Below are 20679 nucleotides of genomic sequence, written 5' to 3'. Positions count from 1 at the left end.
AGTTTGAACATACCTGTTTTCTCTCACACGAAAACACCACCAGTGTGGCTACCGCTAATTAGCATTACAACAACACGCTACCTGAGTAAAGGAACAGAAGTATAAACAGTGTAGTATGCCCTTATGAAACGTTGATGTATTTTATAGAGGTCTTATTATGTCCTTTATAAAAACTATGTATATCAAATCCTACATCATAATTTTACTGTGGTTTTAATGATAATTATGTTTATTACACATAGTATGAATTTACTGTGTTTCCTAAACTGTGTTTATTAAATAGCTACCACTGATGTTAGCTTTACTTTGGCATTTTACGGTAATTGTAGACGTTATACTTTCACGTAACCTAACCAAGGACAGAAAAAAATAAATAATATACATAAAAAGAAAAAAAAAATCAATAGTACATTTGGTAAATATTCTAACCACATTAATGTGACATAAATAGGGTAGGTTTGTGTACTTTTGGAGACAGAACATCCTGGCCTAGTTTGAACATACCTGTTTTCTCTCACACAAAAACACCACCAGTGTGGCTACCGCTAATTAGCATAACAATAACACGCTACCTGAGTAAAGGAACAGAAGTATAAACAGTGTAGTATGCCCATAAGAAACATTGATGTATTTTATAGAGGTTTTATTATGTTATTGTACTTTATAAATACTATGTATATCAAATCCTACATCATTATTTTACTGTGGTTTTAATGTGTTTATCGAATAGCTACCAATGATGTCAGCTTTACTTTGGCATTTTATGGTAATTGTGAACGTTATACTTTTACATAACTTTACCATGGACAGAAAAAACATAAATAATATACACTAAAATAAAAAATGAAAAGTAAATTGGGTAAATATTCTAACCAAGAATGGCTCATAAATATGTGTCATAAATAGGGTAAGTGTGTGTACATTAGGAGACAGAACATCCTGGCCTAGTTTGAACATACCTGTTTTCTCTCACACAAAAACACCACCAGCGTGGCTACCGCTAATTAGCATATCATTAACACGCTACCTGAAAAAAGGGACAGAAGTATAAACAGTGTAGTATACCCTTATGAAATGTTGATATATTTTATAGAGGTTTTATTATAATACAAGGGGGTTTTGTTATTGTACTTTATAATTACTATTAAATACTATTAAAGTTAGCGTACATTATGCGGCTACTAATTCAGAGCTTTTAAAAAAGACAATTGCTTGAAAAAAGATTGGGAATTTGGTCAAACTGAGTTGGCATTCCCAACTGTGGTTTGTGGTAACTGTTATATAAGTAATAGCAACATTCTAGCCCTATTAGGAATATTTATTATTATTATTATTATTTTTGCTTTGGATGCTTTAGTTTGTATTGTTTTATTTTCTATTCTACTTTAAAATGTGTTGTTTATACTTAATATCAGTATATTAAAAGCTAATATATTGCAAATCATCTGCTTATTTAAAGTCAGGGAGGTAAAAATAGCATGATATTGTAGTGTTTGTTATTACGCTGTACAGTTAAACTTAATACATGTAGCTATTCTTATACTGTACTAGCATCTTATATCAGCATGAGGGTTCACCTGTACACTCTGAGACACTGGAATGCATGTTACACTCTGACACAAGTCTTTAAAAATTAATATGTATGCAAAGCTTACCAGATTAACTATGGCTAGAGGCATTTTATAGGCAAGCGATATCAACCAGTAAGAATTTGATCTGTCATTTTCCTAGGGGGCAAAGGAAGGCAACACAACCACGGCCAGTTCTGAAGAGATAAATACTAAGTAGCCCATGTTTATGTTAAAACTGCCCCTGGTCCCCATGTAAAACGAATCCTGTTTGAAGAGGGCTTAGTAAAGATTTGCAGGTTCCCAAAAGGTTTTTTTGGTTATACGATTGCACCAAAAATATATGGTTAAGACAGTACAGCCAGAGTGAGAGAGGACATTAGGATTACAGGAGGGAAATACAAAAATCAGAAGGACAACATGTATGTGTGAGCATATTTTGCAGTGTTTACCCTAAAGGTAAATGCTCCATTCTCAAATGTTCTTTGTTCCTCTATGCTGTTGTATAAGAAACAGATGGTCTGTAGTCATAAGTGTGTTGTCAGTGCCTGTGTTGGGATTGATGGCCACACACACACACACACACACACACACACACACGAAGGAGGCCTTTCTGCTAGAACTGACTCTGAATTTTTAATTACTCCTCTTTTTTAGTGACATTTACAAAACCTAAGTCCCTTAAACAGGTTAAAACCTGTTTTATATCAGTAAGGATGTCTCATTTACATCCTTTTATTATCTATCCTTTAACTGTCAGGATATAAATAAGGAAAAACAAGACATTAAAAGCTTAAAACCAAGAGGGAATCGCCATCCTGTAAATATTTGATTACACACAGTAATATCACAGACCATTTACATTTGGAACAACCAATTTTAAATCTGCATGTGCATGTGACCCTGTAAGCACAATAACAAATACCTCCTAACACAAAAATATAATTACACCTCCGCTCCTTTAAAATGATATTTCATGCCTTGCCTACAATTACGCATACGTGTGTGTGTGTGTGTGTACACAGATATGTGTGTATATATGCTTGTTCAGATCCTTTCATTAAGTCGGCATAATAGAATTTGCCGTTTCGTGTGCTGACGGGGGTGGAGCTGCACCTTACTGTGGTAGTAAACAGACTCCTCTCTTTACTGGGCAGTGCTGACTAGCCTGGGTCACCATTATTCCAGAAAAAGGACAGAGTTGTGCTCTTTTACTCTTTTGTTTTTGGGAAATGCTGATCCTGGCCAATCAGAAGCAGCCAGATGAGCATTGGTGTTTAAGTTTGTAGTTGTTTTGCTATTTTCTTCACCTGGTTTTCCAGGGGTTCCCTGACCATGAGCTACGACTTCTCTGAATATAAACACAGAACTACAGATACGCTTGCTCCAACAAAAAACCCACACAAAATTAAAAACAACAAAGACCTCCACACCCACATATGCACACCCCCTGCACTGTCTGGACCTTTGATCGATCCTATTTAAGCGCTATTGTGTGTTTGTTTATGTTGTTTAGCTGAGAGGCCTGTCTCTTCAAATGGCCATTAATCACAGACGCCATCCTATGAGTGCGGACATGCCTTCTTAATTGAATCTCACTACTAGAATGTTTGTCATGGCTGTGTTAGGTGTCAGTGAGTTCCTGTGACCTGAGGTACCCTTCTCTGTAGACGTGATGCACCCCACATAGTCACACACAAAGAAAGCGTGAACGAGCGAGAGAGAGAGAGAGAGAGAGAGAGAGAGAGAGAGAGAGAGAGGGAATGAGAGAGATTTTAAGGACAAAATTCCTCTTTTTACGGCATACGTTGCTGTACTATGCAAACATTGTACTTTTCCCACCCAAAACCTTAACATTTTATTTGCCATTTACTGAGCTAACTAAGAGTTAGCTTCTAAAAAAGCAATAAAACAAGCAGACATTCTCATCGGAGTGAACACTGTGAACAGACTGCATTCCTACCCTGAAACATAGCACCTGACAACTGATAAACAGCCTCCGTGGACTATCTGAAAGGGAGGGTATGATGCTACACACACACAAGAGAGGCTTATTTTTTACTTTTTCTTGCCGCCGAGCAAGCCAACCATCTAAGATTGACTTACTTTTTTGATTGAATCTAAAGAATCAATATAATCTATAGAATCTCCAACACACTTACACCGATCAAGCATAACATTAAAACCACCTCCTTGTTTCAACACTCACTGTCCATTTCATCAGCTCCACTTACCATATAGGAGCACTTTGTAGTTCTACAATTACTGTCTGTAGTCCATCTGTTTCTCTACATACTTTTTAGCCCCCCTTTCATGCTGTTTTTCAATGGTCAGGACTCTCCCTGGACCACCACAGAGCAGATATTATTTGGGTGGTGGATCATTCTCAGCACTGCAGTGACACTGACATGGTGGTGGTGTGTTAGTGTGTGTTGTGCTGGTATGAGTGGATAAGACACAGCAATGCTGATGGAGTTCTTAAACACCTTACTGTCCCTGCTGGACTGAGAATAGTCCACCAACCAAAAATATATCCAGCCAACAGCACCCCGTGAGCAGCGTCCTGTGACCACTGATGAAGGTCTAGAAGATGACCAACTCAAACAGCAGCAATAGATGAGCGATCGTCTCTGACTTTACATCTACAAGGTGGACCAACTAGGTAGGAGTGTCTAATAGAGTGGACAGTGAGTGGACACGGTATTTAAAAACTCCAGCAGCGCTGCTGTGTCTGATCCACTCATACCAGCACAACACACACTAACACACCACCACCATGTCAGTGTCAGTGCAGTGCTGAGAATGATCCACCTCCTGAATAATACCTGCTCTGTGGTGGTCCTGCGGGGGTCCTGACCATTAAAGAATAGCATGAACGGGGGCTAACAAAGCATGCAGAGAAACAGATGGACTACAGTCAGTAATTGTAGAACTACAAAGTGCTCCTATATGGTAAGTGGAGCTGACAAAATAGACAGTGAGTTTCTGCAGCGCTTAAATTCTGCCAGTTGTAGCGCAATAGGTTACAATCACTTAGGGATAAACTGCACAACACACACTACAGTTCAGTAGCAATACTGTGCTAAATGCCACTTCAATTCCACAGGATGTTACGAACTGTTTAAAATGCATTCAGCTTTCTGTATTATAAAAATGACCTAAATAATAAAGGAATATCTCAAATATCTCAAATCATTACCACAAATCTCCTCAAAGCAGGATTTCAACTAAAATACAAGATAATCATTGTAAGTAATGCATTTGTTTTCATGTCAGGTCACTGATGCATATCCATGGGCCAGCCTGGCAAATGTCCAAGATAGGAAATAATAAAGGAAGTAGTCTAACAGGAGCACTGACAGCAGCAGAAAAGCAGTTAAGACTAAAGTACTCAAAGCAGCCTTTCATTCAGGATATAAACAATGTTCCACTGATCATCTTTCCTTTATGTTTCATAAACTAAAATATCTCTAACGAAATGACCCTTAATCTTATAGCATTACAATCTGTATTAAAGAACTCAAGAAAATATCAAAAACAATGATTATTTTATCCTTCCAAAAGCATATCTAAAGCAAAGCTCACCTTTTACCACTGTTGCTGTATCCTTGAACCCATACAGACTGGCATGTATTGCACCGATGCCCCGCTTGCAGCAGCTGGCAGCTTCGAATCGGACGAGAGAATCGCAACCGGCCAGTCCCTCATCCATCAGGTTTAAGGCAATGTAGTTCAGTCCGTTCTGAAAGCCCGCAGACGTCTCTCTGCACATCGGGCTGCTGGTCTTCTCGTCTAAGCTCTCGTCGTTCCTCAACAGCGCGGAGACGTTCTCCACAGAGGCTGAGCCGTGCCGCTTGGCGTCGTGTGCAAACGAAGGGAAGACGGGTGTGACGGTAGTGGTGGAGGAGAAGGTTTCGGAACTGTGCCTCCTGCGTCCCTGGGGGTCGGCGCGGATCACCTTGGCGCCCCGATCGGGGTCTACTAAGTGCGTGTTGCCTCCCAATAGCAGAAACGACTCGACGGCTCCCACCCCCACAGCGCCACCCAGATTTAACCTTCGCGCACAGAGTGGAGGGCTGGTGGGCTGAGATGAAGACTGAGGAGAAGAGCCAGATACACAGAATGTCATTTCAGTGTAATCGTCCTTAGTTTTTCCATCCTGACCTGAAGGTGCCACCTGTGATCTGAGGTGGTAACAGTCCACTTTCTCCTCAGGTAAAACAGGAGAGGCTACCGGGTCCCGGTTGGCATTGAGGGGGCTGAAAGGGGCACCACCTCCAGACTTGGGAGACTCTGAGCTTACATTCAAGTTCATGTAATCAGAAAGGGGAGACCTCCTTTGCTCACTAGAGGAACTTAGGGAGGACGCAGGGCTCTCTGTGGAGGGTGGCGAGTATCGTGGTATGGCATGGCCAAAGTCAATGTCTATGTACTCACCAGGGCTTTTTGGCTCAAAAGGCAAGGGGTGCTCGTTCATGCTAGGCAGCGTACAGAGCAAATCCAGGGGCAGACGGGTGGGTCGGTTCATCCTGGGTCTGTGAACAAGGCTGTCAGGCCTGTTGTGCTTCATAATAGAGGGCATAATTTTGGGCGATGCCTTCTCTGGCTCCTCCACTATTTTACAATTTTGAAGACTCATGAAGACGTACTGATCCTCTCTGTCTCCACTGTCAGTCTTCTGTTGTGGCTTGTAGCAGCGGGGCAGAGAGCTATAAATGTGGGGCTGTCTGAGAGGAGGCAGCTGCTCCGTGCCACCCACAGTGGTGAGGAAGTCATCTGGAGGCGTGACGGACCCACACAGGTCCGCTGGCGACATGTTAAGGTACTCGCTGTTGGTCAGTTTTCCATCCGAGCTGTCCACAGACAGTTTGGAGCCACACAGCATCCTCATGTAACCACTGTCATCCAGAGAGCAGCTGCTAGGCGAGCTCGTTCTGTAGCCGTTGGCCACCGTGAGGGGGTGTGTCTTTGGGTTGATGATCTGTTTTGGGGAGGAGACACACATAGGACTCATGGGCATGTAGTTATCAGTCTTGCAACTCGTCTGCGCCACACCCGCTATCATTGGCATGTACCCATCATCACCCAAGTTACTTCTGGGGCTTTTTTGTAAAGATCCGATTTCAATATCACCGTAATCTTCAGGATACACCACTTTTGGGGAGGCGGTATGCCCTGAATTTTTAAAAGTGGCCCTAATGAGCGTGTTTTCATCCAGCGAAACAGAAGACACCTGAGCTGGCACCCTCTTCTGGTGTGGCATGGTGAGAGAGTATGTTCTTTTTCTGTAGGTTTTCTCAAGATCCCCCAAAGTCTCTTCTACAGTGCGTGGACCGTGTCTGTTCTGGTTGAGTAAAAAAACACTCTGCTTGTCCATGATCATGTAGCCGTACAGGTCACCGCCGTCTTGCGAAGGAGGGGTGTGTGTGAAAGACTCCGGGGTGATGCTGCGGTGAGTGGTTAAAGGATGCCGGGCATCACCTGGACTGGACGCACATTCATCACAGGAGATGAAGCCAGCATCACTGGGCGAGCCGGCAACCGAGGCGGTGCAGCTCGCGGGGCGGGTACCTGTGGAGGGTAGACTGACAGGACTGGCATCGGTAGAAGAAAGAGAATGAGATACAGACATGCACATGGACTTACTGTGCTGGAGGGGGATTGATTCAAATGTCCTGCAAGGGCGGGCAGCAACTGTATTTGAACGACATAGGTTTGTCCGGTTGATTTTAGGACTAATAGGGCTTCCAGCTACAGATAAAGAAACAGGTCTGGTCATGCCATCTCCTTCACTGGCAGCTCGCATCCGACACGATGTAAATTTGGTACCAGGTGACGAAGCAGCCAGGCTGTCCGTGCGCGACCTCCGGTGCAGTCCAGCCTGACGCGGTAGGTGACCGAGATGCCTCCTGGCGGGCACCGAAATCGGGTTCGTGCCCGATGATTGGCTTTTACTGCGCGGTCGGAATTCACACATGAGCTCCTTCATAGCCTTCATAGCTTCCAGGATGGTTTCGTGAATATTCTGCGCGACGACGGAGTCATCCGCTTGCATCCACAGCTCGCCCGGCCCTGTAGCCGCTGACCTGCCCACTTCAATAAAGAAGAAGCTATCGGAGTGACCACAGCGCCTGATGTTCATCAGCTGCAGGCTCACGCTCGCGACGTCCGAGTTAAGCTTGACAAAACTGATCGTCCGGCTTGATAAACACAGCCGGTACACGCCGGTTAGATTCCTGCTTTGCCCTAGTCCCCTCGATTTTAAGTTCACCTGCCAGACCTCCGTGTAGACCGCTGCGAGCGGAGTCACAACGCCGTAATTCGCCTCGTCGAACCCGAGCAGGGACGAAGCGGAGTGCGTGGCCGATCCATCGCACGATCGCGTCTCGTTCATTAAATCCGTCAGTACGCAAAACCAGTTCTCCTGTTCCTGCTCGTTGTCCGCCGCTACTGCGAAGTATTCATCCTTGGTGTACAGCGCGATTAGATATTTATGCTTAGCGTCCGCTCGTTTGTTAATATTCAGGCAAGAGTCCAGGGCGATGATTCTCTTAGCGGCCGCCTTGTTCCTCCATTTCTTCTCGCTTTCGTAGTACTCGAGGCGCGCCGGGCAGCCCTCCGTGTGCGCCTTGAGCACGAAAAAGCGCTTATGTCCGTGTTTCTGCTTCTTCAGATATCCGCACTTTTTAACGCTGTTGTTATTCACGTTCAGATTAGAAAGCGAGTGACCGGCTCCTGCCGGCGGACTCTCCATCCTTCCTGTACTGAAAAAAAAAAAAAACAACTCTCACTGCGCTCGAACTTGGAGCTTATGGAGCTTTTAATCCTGTCCCGGCTTCGAGCTCCGCGTCCCGAATCCTGAGCCGTTAAACAGTAAATAACCCATATCACTAAAGTGGCTGGAGTGAAAAGGGGAGAAAAAAAAACATGTGACGTCCTACACATCCAGCTACGGTTACAAACTAAAAAAAAAAACACACAGGAGGAAAAAAAATACTCACGCACTGATAGCCTACGAGAAGGCGCAACCCTCGGGTCCGCCTATCAGATCGGGTTATTCGGCTCATTGGTCGGAAGGACTGAAAGATAGTAAAACGTACAAACGGAACAAACAAACCCCGCCTTCATGAATGTGAAGCTCCGCCCACTCCCGTTCAAGCCAAGGGTTTTTACTATTGCGTACTACTGCGCTGTAGTGATGGGCATTCCGGATCTTTTCAACGAGTCGTTTCAGTTGACTCAACTCACAAATAAGAGCCGAATCTTAGACACACCGAACGGCTCTTCGTTTTGTTGCATTGCAAATAAGAAAATTACGGAGCCCCTTAGGGGTCACTAAGGAAAAAAATATATATGAAGACAAAATCCGTACCCTCGGTTTAGTAAACCGTACGCACGGATTAGTAAACCGTACGCACGGATTAGTAAACCGTACCCTCGGTTTAGTAAACCGTACCCTCAGTTTAGTAAACCGTACCCTCAGTTTAGTAAACCGTACGCACGGATTTGTAAACTGTACTCTTAGTTTAAAGTCCGTCAGCGGTCACGCTAACTGCGCTACAAGTTTTACTGTGCGCCTAAAACCCGTTTTACGGTAATACAGTTGCGAAGCATTGAAGAGGATAAAGCATCTTTTTGCAGCTTAATATACTATATATTAGATATAATAAACACACACACATATATATATAAATATATATATATATATATATATATATATATATATATGTGTGTGTGTGTGTGTGTTTGTTATATCTAATATATAGTATATTAAGCTGCAAAAAGATGCTTTATCCTCTTCAATGCTTCGCAACTATATATATATATATATATATATATATATATATATATATATATATATATATATATATATATATATATAGGCAACAAAAGCACATAACATGGTAAAATTATGCAAATGTATCATTTTAAAATTCCATTAAAACAAGTGGAATTGTTACAGACCAATTTGAAAGGTCTAAAATAAGCAAATCAAATTATTATCAAAGTACTCCACTTTTTTCTTTAAGAGCATTAACTCTTTTATTAATGGAATACATTTCATACATCTTTACTGTAGTAATCTGGGGTGATGGGATAGCAAACTTATTAAAAAGTCAAATCAATTACAAAAAATAAACAATAAATAAATCAATAAATAACACTAGTACTCATCTTGTGATTTTGAGACTATTTTACCCTAGGAATTTAGAATAATAGGATTGCAAACCAACGTAAAGTGAAATGCAAATCAAATTATTATCAAATCACCCCATCAGACTCTTAAAGAATACTTCTACTTCTACTTACTGACTTTATGAGTCTCAGACATTTATACTGTACATTTCACTTTACGTTGGTTTGCAATCCTATTATTCTAAATTCCTAAGGTAAAATAGTCTCAAATCACAAGATGAGTACTCGTGTTATTTATGATTGTGGGGTGGCATTTGATAAGATTTTGATTTGACTTTTTAATAAGTTTGCTATCCCATCACCCCAGCTGTAAAAAGATGCTTTATTCTCTTCAATGCTTCGCAACTGTATTACCGTAAAACGGGGTGTGGGCGCACAGTAAAACTTGTAGCGCAGACAATCCGTGCGTACGGTTTACTAAACTGAGGGTACCGTATGGAAGTAAATCTGGGTACGGTTTACTAATCCGTGCGTACGGTTTACTAAACTAAGGGGACGGTTTACTAATCCGTGCGTACGGTTTACTAAACTGAGGGTACGGTTTACTAAACTGAGGGTACGGTTTACTAATCCGTGCGTACGGTTTACTAAACTGAGGGTACGGTTTACTAAACCGAGGGTACGGATTTCGTCTTCACATATATTTTTTTCCTTAGTGACCCCTAAGGGGCTCCGTAGAAAATAAAATAAATAATAATAATAATAATAATAATAATAATAGTTATTATTGTTGTTGTTGTTTGCTTCTTTTAATTTTTTTAATTTAGATAGATAGATAGATAGATAGATAGATAGATAGATAGATAGATAGATAGATGACAGACAGACAGACAGACAGATAGATAGATAGACATACAGATAGACAGACAGACAGACAGACAGATTGATTGATGCAATTAAATTAAAAAAGTTAAAAAAGTGTAACTATATATATATACACTGATCATCCATAACATTAAAACCACCTCCTTGGTTCTACACTCACTGTCCATTTTATCAGCTCCACTTACTATATAGAACTTACTGACTGTAGTCCATCTGTTTCTCTGCATGCTTTGTTAGCCCCCTTTCATGCTGTTCTTCAATGGTCAGGACCCCCACAGGACCACTACAGAGCAGGTATTATTTAGGTGGTGGGTCATTCTCAGCACTGCAGTGACACTGACATGGTGGTGGTGTGTTAGTGTGTGTTGTGCTGGTATGAGTGGATAAGACACAGCAATGCTGATGGAGTTTTTAAACACCTCACTGTCTATAACCATAAACCAAAAATATATCCAGCCAACAGCGCCCTGTGGGCAGCGTCCAGTGACCACTGATCTGCTGGTCTAGAATATGACCAACTCAAACAGCAGCAACAGATGAGCGATCGTCTCTGACTTTACATCTACAAGGTGGACCAACTAGGTAGGAGTGTCTAATAAAGTGGACAGGGAGTGACACGGTATTTAAAAACTCCAGCAGCGCTGCTGTGTCTGATGCACTCATACCAGCACAACACACACTAACACACCACCACCATGTCAGTGTCACTGCAGTGCTGAGAATGATCCACCACCCAAATAATACCTGCTCTGTGTGTGTGTGTGTGTGTGTATAATATCCTAAACTGTTGTAAAGTGTTCTTTGCAGTAGATATTAACAGGAGTGTAATGTAGGCTCCATAAACAGAGAGCCACAAATCATGCTCCATGAGTCTAGAATAGAATGCCTGTATTTGTAATATACTGTATACATATACACATGTACAGTACAACAAAATCCTTTCTTTACATATCCCAGCTTGTTTGGAAGCTGGGGTCAGAGTGCAGGGTCAGCTATTGTACAGCACCCCTGGAGCAGAGAGGGTTAAGGACTTTGCTCAAGGTCCCAACAGTGGCAGCATGGCAAAGCCACTCTCAACCTTTAGATTGATAGCCCAAAGCTCTACCCACTAGACTACCACTGTCCACAATATAATGTTACTCAATATAATTTAAATATATTTGATTTGTATAGTTAAAACAAGCACCATTGATACTGTTAAAAATCTATTTTCACATCATCTAATGAAAATGATTTCTTTTCAGGTGACAATTTATGGCAGAGAGGGTTAAGGGCCCACCAGTGGCTGGGACCAAGGGTGGCTGTATGGCAGAGCTGGGATTCGAACCCTCAACCTTTCAATTGATATCCCAAAGCTCTATCCACTATATAGGCTACCACTGTCCCAATCCAGTGTGAACATAGGAGCTCAATTAAATGTGCACTAGCTAACATAAAGTTGTCCTTACTATTGCAAATGAGATAGACATAACTCAATAACACAATACATCATTAATGAATTTGTTTATTTACACTAACTGCTTCATTCTGGTTAGGGTCAAATCAGGTCTGGTGCCACATTTACACAAGGCAGGAAAACATTCTGGACTGAACACTAATGTATCACAGGGTCGTCAAAATATTCATAAATGATGCCCAACCCAGTGTGAATATAGTAGCTATTCTTTAATAACATGCTCATGTAAATGTGCCCTGGCTAAAATAAAGTTGTCCTTACTGTTGCAAATAAGACAGCCATCACTGAATAACAATAAATAATTCATTAATTTATTTATTTACACTTATTGCTTTATTCTGGTTAGGGTCAAATCAAGTCTGGTGCTACATAAGCACAAGGCAGGAACATTCTGGACTGGACACTAATGTATCACAGGGTCGTCAAAATATTCATGAATGATGCCCAACCCAGTGTGAATATAGTAGCTGTTCTTTATTAACATGCTCATTTAAATGTGCACTGGCTAAAATAAAGTCCCTACAATTGCAAATGAGGCAGCCATAACCTAATAACACAATAAATAATTCATTAATTTATTTATTTACACTTATGCACGAGCCACATATGCAGAAGGCAGGAAAACATTCTGGACAGGACACTAATGTATCCCATGGTAACACACATACACTTACTTACAACTGGAGGCAATTGTAGACTAGCCAGTTTTGTAAGGAAATGCTGAAGAAATTCATGTGGAGTTAGGAAGAACATGCAAAATTGCTTACAGAAATGATTCAGAAGCAAATTGCATAACCTTACTGCCCACAGAACTGTAAAATCAAAGCAATGGAAGTTGTCATATAAAGAGAAAACACCATGTGCAAAACACAGAGCCAAGCTGGCTTGTTTACATTCCTTCCACTGGCCATGGTATAGACATTCCACAGGCGGCCTTCAATCTATCATAATCTTTACTGGTAACAAATTAAAACAAGATATTAAAATGATTCATATCTTGTGATAGTATAATACCCCTATGCCCACGGTTCACTTAAAGTGTCTAACATTTACTCTGTTATACTATGATGTATTTTACAGGCATGATTTGTTACTTTTTAGAGAAAAGGAAAATAAAAAAAAATGTATTTACATAATTAGATAGTGAAGACAGCTATTTCCTGAAATATCTGAAATATGTTGCATGGACAACCACCATAATTGTAATACCTGTTGTAGGTGGTTGGTAATATACAGTATTTTTGAAAGAATGTGTTCCATCCATGTAGTAAAATTCAAGAGATATGTAGATAGATAGATAGATAGATAGATAGATAGATAGATAGATAGATAGATAGATAGATAGATAGATAGATAGATAGATAGATAGATAGATAGATAGATAGATAGATAGATAGATAGATAGATCACATCAATAATAATAGATATACAGTACATCATAGATATAGATATAGATATACATCAGATATACATCAAATACATACTATAAAAATTCAACAATATAAATTCGAAAAAAACAGCACAAACATAACCAAAATTCAAGGTAACCTGAGTTTACATATATTGATTAACATATATTGAATAACTACAGAGCCGTTGTTAATGATGAGGATGGATTGAGTGTAAATAAACAAATGGAATGGAATTAAAAGTGCAGCAAGGTGCAGTTCCAAGTATACAGTGTATGGTACAGATTAAATATAGATTTAATATTAAATATAAAGTGATAAGTCACGAGTATTGCACATAGAATTGGGCCAATATAGCCATATCTATATATACATCAACATACATATGCATGTGTATGAATATACTTAAGTACACATATATATGTACTGTATATACACATACATACATGGCTACATGTAATCTTTGCTGTGACAGCTGACAGTCACTTTTTTTACTTAAAATTGTTTGCTATCTGTATTAAATAGGACAACATACATTTAATAGCAATAATAATAATAATAATTAGATATTCCATATCATTATCAATTACTCGATATCATTTAAATATATTTGATTTGCATATTTAAGCAAGCACTGTTGTTTCTGTTTAAAAGCTATTTTCACATAATTTAATGTATCTGTAATTATGTTTTAAATCAGGTGATACTTTATAACATTTTAAGACTTTAGAATCAAATTCATTGGCATTGGATTTCTATGCGCACCAGAGAGTCGGTTCCCAACGTTCATTTCTAGGAGTCGACTCAAAGAGCTGATGATTCGTTTGCCAAAGAAAAACTACTCCACCACTACGTAGTAAGGCAAAACAGTGAAACGAGAGGAGCGCTAATCCCTGTATGCTTTATACACTGTTTTTTTTTCTATTTATACATATGGACTTTGACGAACTCGGGGGTTTGGCTGCCCCTCGTGGTGCCCCATGATTAAAAAAGCATGGCTAAAGTTGCCTTAAAAATGCGCCCCTCCAGGGGAGAACATGTGATGTGGTACCCTCACAACAGGGTAAACCTGACGTTTCCTACAAATGCATTTCTTTCAAATGATGATGATGTGCCATCTAGAGCAAGAAAAGTCAATAATTTGTCTGAATTATTAAAGGGTGACATTATAAAGTGTATTCTACGCCACCCCTATTTGACAGTGTCCCAAAAGGTGCTCTTACCAGCAGTGAAAATGGGTTGCAGTGATGTATAGGGTTCTCTTACAGGAGAGAAAACATAATGAAGTACCCAGTTAGGCTTATTACATTATAAATTGAGTTACAATAAAATTCAAAATAATGTAATAACTTCAACATATAATGTAATAAAACACCAAACTCACCATTTAAAGTCAGTATAAACAAGAGGTATATTTAGTAGTGTATTGTTTTAACTTGTTGTAAACTAATGACAGGCTTAGATGAATTCTTTCAATAACATTTACATTATAAAACTGTGTAGATAAACGTTTCTTTTTCAGAACACTCCAGACATTTTACCATATTTCTCTAACCGTACTGACAGGATTAGTCAATGTAAAATAGTATGTTAGCAACATACCAAATGCATGTCAATTTCCAAATTAATTACAGAAACTATTCAAATTTTGTGACAGATACATTTCCCTGATGTTACTCAATGAATGGGCATATAAATACAAATAAATGCAACTTAAATAATAAGGAAAATGAAATTGTTTATTTTCTTCAGAAGATATCTGTACCTTTATACCATCCAAATGTGGTACACATTATGTGCAGTTATTACATTACACGTAGTTATTACATTATGAGTCGCTACATACACCGATCAGCCGTAACATGGTTTCTTCACACACTGTCCATTTTACAGCTCCACTTACCATATAGAAGCACTTTGTAGTTCTACAATTACTGACTGTAGTCCATCTGTTTCTCTACATACCTTTTTAGCCTGCTTTCACCCTATTCTTCAATGGTCAGGACCCCCACAGGACCACTACAGAGTAGGTTTGGGTGGTGGATCATTCTCAGCACTGCAGTGACAGACATGGTGGTGGTGTGTTAGTGTGTGTTGTGGTGGTATGAGTGGATAAGACAAAGCAATGCTGATGGAGTTTTTAAACACCTCACTGTCACTGCTGGACTGAGAATAGTCCACCAACCAAAAATATCCAGCCCGTCCTGTGACCACTGATGAAGGTCTAGAAGATGACCAACTCAAACAGCAGCAATAGATGAGCGATCGTCTCTGACTTCACATCTACAAAGTGAACCACCTCTCTGGTGGTCATGTGGGGGTCCTGACCATTGAAGAACAGGGTGAAAGCAGGCTAAAAAGTATGTAAAGAAAAAGATGGACTACAGTCAGTAATTGTAGAACTACAAAGTGCTTCTATGTGGTAAGTGGAGCTGATAAAATGAACAGTGAGTGTAGAAACAGGGAGGTGGTTTTAATGTTATGCCTGATCGGTGTACATGGTTCATTATAGATTTTGTGTGTTGGTGCGTTTTTATTTTTCCGCCCCTGCCCTATAAACAGCCACGGAAGTATTTCATGTGTTCAGACTGCTATAAAAGCACATCATTCCATGTTCCAGCTCCGGGGCGGTTCTGCATTAGTGTTTCATTGGGAACTGAATCGGCTCAGATCCGCGTCTTTCAGTAGCCTGTCGTAATGATCATGACGCATCCGGTTCATAAGAAATCATTCAGGCACGAAATTGTAAACAAGCGGTCTGCCGTGGTGTTACGCAACCAGAGCCGCGTGTGTGCGAGTGCGACTGCGCAATACCACTGCCTCATCATGTGTTCAGCCGTAATAATGCTCCTGGGTTTTCGCCTGTTAAACGGACAGGATTGTTTCCACTGTATTATACCACACTACAATGCTTTTAAGCCCACATTGCGTTATAATTAAACGCTATAACCACACCGACACACTCAGCATTAGTGTTCTGTTATAACACTGCAGTAGAATCAGTAGTGATCTGGGATTTCTGCAGCAGAATATTAAGAATGAATGACGCCGCAGCTATGCTTATGAACTGACGTGCATCACAGACCGAGAAAGTGCGCAACAGAAATACTGCACTTTATAATTCAAGTCTCCTGCCGCGGCAATACAGGCGTAACTTTTTTCAGATGAATCCAAAATATTGTGCATTTCTTTTACTTTCATATTTCATTCCGCAAAGCAATGGCAGAGCACCAAAACTTATGGAAACATTTTTGAAAACGCGCCATTAAAATTTGTGTGCGCTGCTACTCGACACTTTGTGGTCATGGTTCATTGCAGACAGTATGAACCCTTGAAATATCATGTTTTGCTGGTCAAATGAATTTCATTTGTTAATATACATCAATTCCTACATTCACATTCTATAACATTTTAGCATTTATCAGATGCTTTAATCCAAAGCGACTTATAGTACACAGTCCAAACAACTGAGGGTTAAGGACCTTGTTCAAGAACCCAACAGTGACAACCTGGTAGTGGTGGGATTTTAACCAGCGATCTTCTGATTGCTAGTCCAGTAACTTAACCACTAGGCTACAACTGCCCTACACGTGATAACACATTCCCTAACACATTCCAAAAAAGTTGGGACAGTAAAGCATTTACCACTTTGTAATGTTGCCATTCCTTCTCACAATAATTAAAAGACGTTTTGACACCAAGTATAAGTATACCAAGCGATTAAGTGTTTCAGGTGTTATTTTGTCCCATTTTTCCTGTAAACACATCTTCATTGGAGGACAATACACATTTACATTGTGTGATGGTCCTTTCAGACCCGACACCACTTCTGGACCAGTTCCTGGGTTTGATTGCGAGATGGAGCAGTCAGGGGCCTTTTTGTGTGGAGTCTGCATGTTCTCCCTGAGTCTGTGAGGGTTTCCTCCAGGTGCTCAAATTTTCATCCCACAGTCCAAAGACATGCAGTCATATTAATTAGAGATACAAAATTGGCCTAAGCATAAGTGTGTGTGAGTGTGTTTGCCCTGTGAAGGAATGGAGACCTGTCCAGGGTGTTTTCTACACTGCACAAAATTCTTGTTTAGTTAAGTAGCACATACCAAACCTTGAAGCACAGTTGTGCTACTTATTTAAGGGTACTTATTTAAACTCTAAATATTTAAAATTTATGCCAAGACAATTGAAGCTTTTTGTTCCACTTCAAAAAGTTACGTTCAGACAGTGTAATTTGGCTTCTTGCTCATAGTTGTTTTTCCGCCTTAAATGTTGCAGGTTTTATGTTATAGAATGATTGTTGTTCCTTTATTTGCTATCTACTTGTTTAAATTTTCATACTTGTCATTCCACTTTAAAAACACCTTGTACGGATCTTCTGTTTGTGTGACCTACTGATCCACGCAACCCTTAACTGGATAAAGCAGAGGTAAAACAGACAAAGATTAAATGAATGAATATTTTGTAGTAAGATATTTCAATTCATAACATTATGGCTGAAATTGATTAACATGTCTGTTTGTATAACACTTCACATTTTACATTACTAGGTGTAAAATAGTTTGGAGACATTCATTTTATAATTTAATGTTGTTTCATTAATGAATTTATTTGTGGTTATGCAGTACTAACATAGTTAGTTTTGATCTTATTACACACTGATAGCTTACCAAAAATTACAAAAGTACATGTTACTCTCTCTGAAGTTTCATGGTATATCAAATTGATGTTCCTGTACTTGCCATAATGACAATGCACAATGTGGACAGTTCATGAAAGATCCATAAAATTAAAAACAATGTGACATTATGTGACATAATTAGGTTTTACCAATTTGAAAATTGAACAACTCTGAAAAACACTATATTTGTTCAGACATTGTCTTTAGTCTCTTTTACCCCAATACCATATTGTTACCTTGAGTGTTACATCAAAGTTTTAAAAATTCATAGTAGTTGTACAGTATATTTATTTATTTATTAGGATTTTAATATCATGTTTTACACACCTTGGTTACATTCATGACAGAAACGGTAGTTACTCATTATCATTTTGTATCTCCAAAGTACAGTATAAATTGTTGATGGATTTCAAAACTGACCTTTAATTTACTATACAAGTGCGAGTCCAGACAGACTCTTTTTCTTCCTTTTTTTATAGAAGCATATTAAAATTGTTAGTGATGTGGTTATCACTGATATATTACTGGTCGGGTGGATAGACAGTAAATTTAGAAATACTAGAATATTAGACAATTCTATAAAAATGCAGATTAACCAATACATTAAAACATTCCTGTCAGTTTGGTGAATTGTTTTATGGTTTGTTAAATGTATCTGTTTTCTGTATCTGTTAATCTAAGATTTTCTCCTTTCCTGCAATCTGTTATAAACACTAGGTTTTGCAGGCAAAGCTCACCGTATCACCTGCTTATTCAATGGCAAGGTCAATTAGGCTACAGCAGTGTATGGGTCAATACAAGCCAACAAACCACTGATTTAGCCGATATGCTTGTGGAAATTGAATCAAATTATAGAGTGACATCCACCGTATTGCTGCTGTCCACTGGCCATGAATAACTCAATTGAGACTGACTGATTCAGTGGCCGGTCGCCTAGTCACTCGGGTCAAACAGTTCCATGGAGGCTTTATAAATGTATCTGAATTTCAGCATTCAGGCTGAACTGAATAATGGATTTGGTTAACACCCTTCTCTGAGCAGAAAGGAGGAAATATGGCTCAGCTGCAAATCCATGTCCTTTGGCAAGGTTAGGTCAATAACTTTTCCATTTTTTATTATTACTTTTCGATTTGTATGCCATTTGGATGTGGTCATATGCATAACATAAGATACCCATGGTCCATTGTTAAATTCTATCAAGAGTATTTGATATACTGTATGTATATATCATTCTTTATAGGTATAAGACTATATCATACTGTTAATCTTTTGTACACAATCTCTAATTGGACTGATTTACCATCATGTTTGGTCAAAGGCTAACACAGTCATACCTCTCTCCCACCCTTTTTTCTCTCTGTGACTATACGAGGGCACAAGAGGGGGTATGTGTTATGTTTGCTTTTTAACCACGCCACTCCATTATGCAAATTAGTCCTCCATAAAATTAAAATCACGTGCATGATTCTCTCAAGCGTGAAATGTGCTGTAAAAAGCAAATACACTTACACACACTGAAACACACCATACGGCCTGTCTCAGGTCCATCTGCTCACTATTATTTGTCGGTTCTTTATTTAAGGAGGCACCATCCTGGGATTTACAGACAGTCAACCATTAATTAATGAGTTCATAAATGACCATTAAACAAAAATTATAAGGCTGTAAAAGTGACTGCTGTGAGCATTTGGATGTACTTAGTGTATTACTCAACTAAAGATTTTAAAAATCTAAAATCTAAAGATTTTTTTCCACTTATTTATAAGAGGTTTCCTCACTTTCTTTTAACTCTATTTATTAAGAATTTCAAAAACAAACGACATCACTTTTCTACAGTCACCTTCTGATGTATTTTTCCCAGGATCGTACCAACTTTTTAATGCCATCAGCAGAATATGTTTTTAGTTGAGCGTGTAGCCACTGATGCACCGCTGCTTTCAGATCATCATCACATGAAAATCTTCTTCCCCTTAAAGCTTCTTTGAGCGGTCCAAAAAGGTGGAAATCAGATGGCGCTAAATCAAGACCATAAGCTCTCTCTCAGTCTCTCAGACATGACCAATTACTACTCCTCCCACCCTCACTGTTTCCAACTACAATATAAAAGTGTGGAAACTTTTTGAAGATCCTTCGTAGTTAATCCTTTCTTTCAGACTATTGCAGTGTTTAAACTCCTTTCATTAACTTTCCACTTTGAATTTTACTATGGCATACATCCAGGTCTATCAATTAAACTTTGTACTCGGTAGGACTGATATTAGCTGTGAAAGTGGTGCAGCAGTAAATGTGTCCGCTGTACAGCTTCACCGTTCTGGGCCATTTAATGTAACCCATCACAACCAAAATACACTGCTCAAAAAAAATAAGGGAACACTTAAATCGCACAACCAAAATCAATGAACGAAAGATTCAAGTTGAAAATATTAACTGATATAAATTGTATAAGGCCGGAAAAAATCACAAAATCACACTGAAAACCAAAGTAAAAAGTTGAACGGCGCTCAAGTGTCACTGCGGTAAAACACGCTAGTACACCAGAGCTGGTTTCTC

At 39.5% G+C, this 20679-nt stretch overlaps 1 protein-coding gene across 1 annotated transcript in view; it reads right to left on the bottom strand.

Moving 5' to 3' along the window:
* The window catches only part of LOC134324749 (insulin receptor substrate 2-like), a 29491-nt gene extending 20957 nt beyond the window's left edge, over positions 1–8534 (bottom strand). Inside the window, exon 1 of the mRNA XM_063006686.1 lies at positions 5154–8534. Coding sequence (XP_062862756.1) covers positions 5154–8322 — 3169 coding nt within the window. The 5' untranslated portion in view covers positions 8323–8534. The remainder of the gene's footprint in view (positions 1–5153) is intronic.
* Positions 8535–20679: the final 12145 nt, after the last annotated feature.

Source organism: Trichomycterus rosablanca, chromosome 12 (genome assembly GCF_030014385.1).
Source record: "Trichomycterus rosablanca isolate fTriRos1 chromosome 12, fTriRos1.hap1, whole genome shotgun sequence".
NCBI classification, from domain to species: domain Eukaryota; kingdom Metazoa; phylum Chordata; class Actinopteri; order Siluriformes; family Trichomycteridae; genus Trichomycterus; species Trichomycterus rosablanca.
The sequence above is the reverse complement of the archived record's forward strand: the minus strand, read 5'-3'. Positions and strand labels throughout refer to the sequence as shown.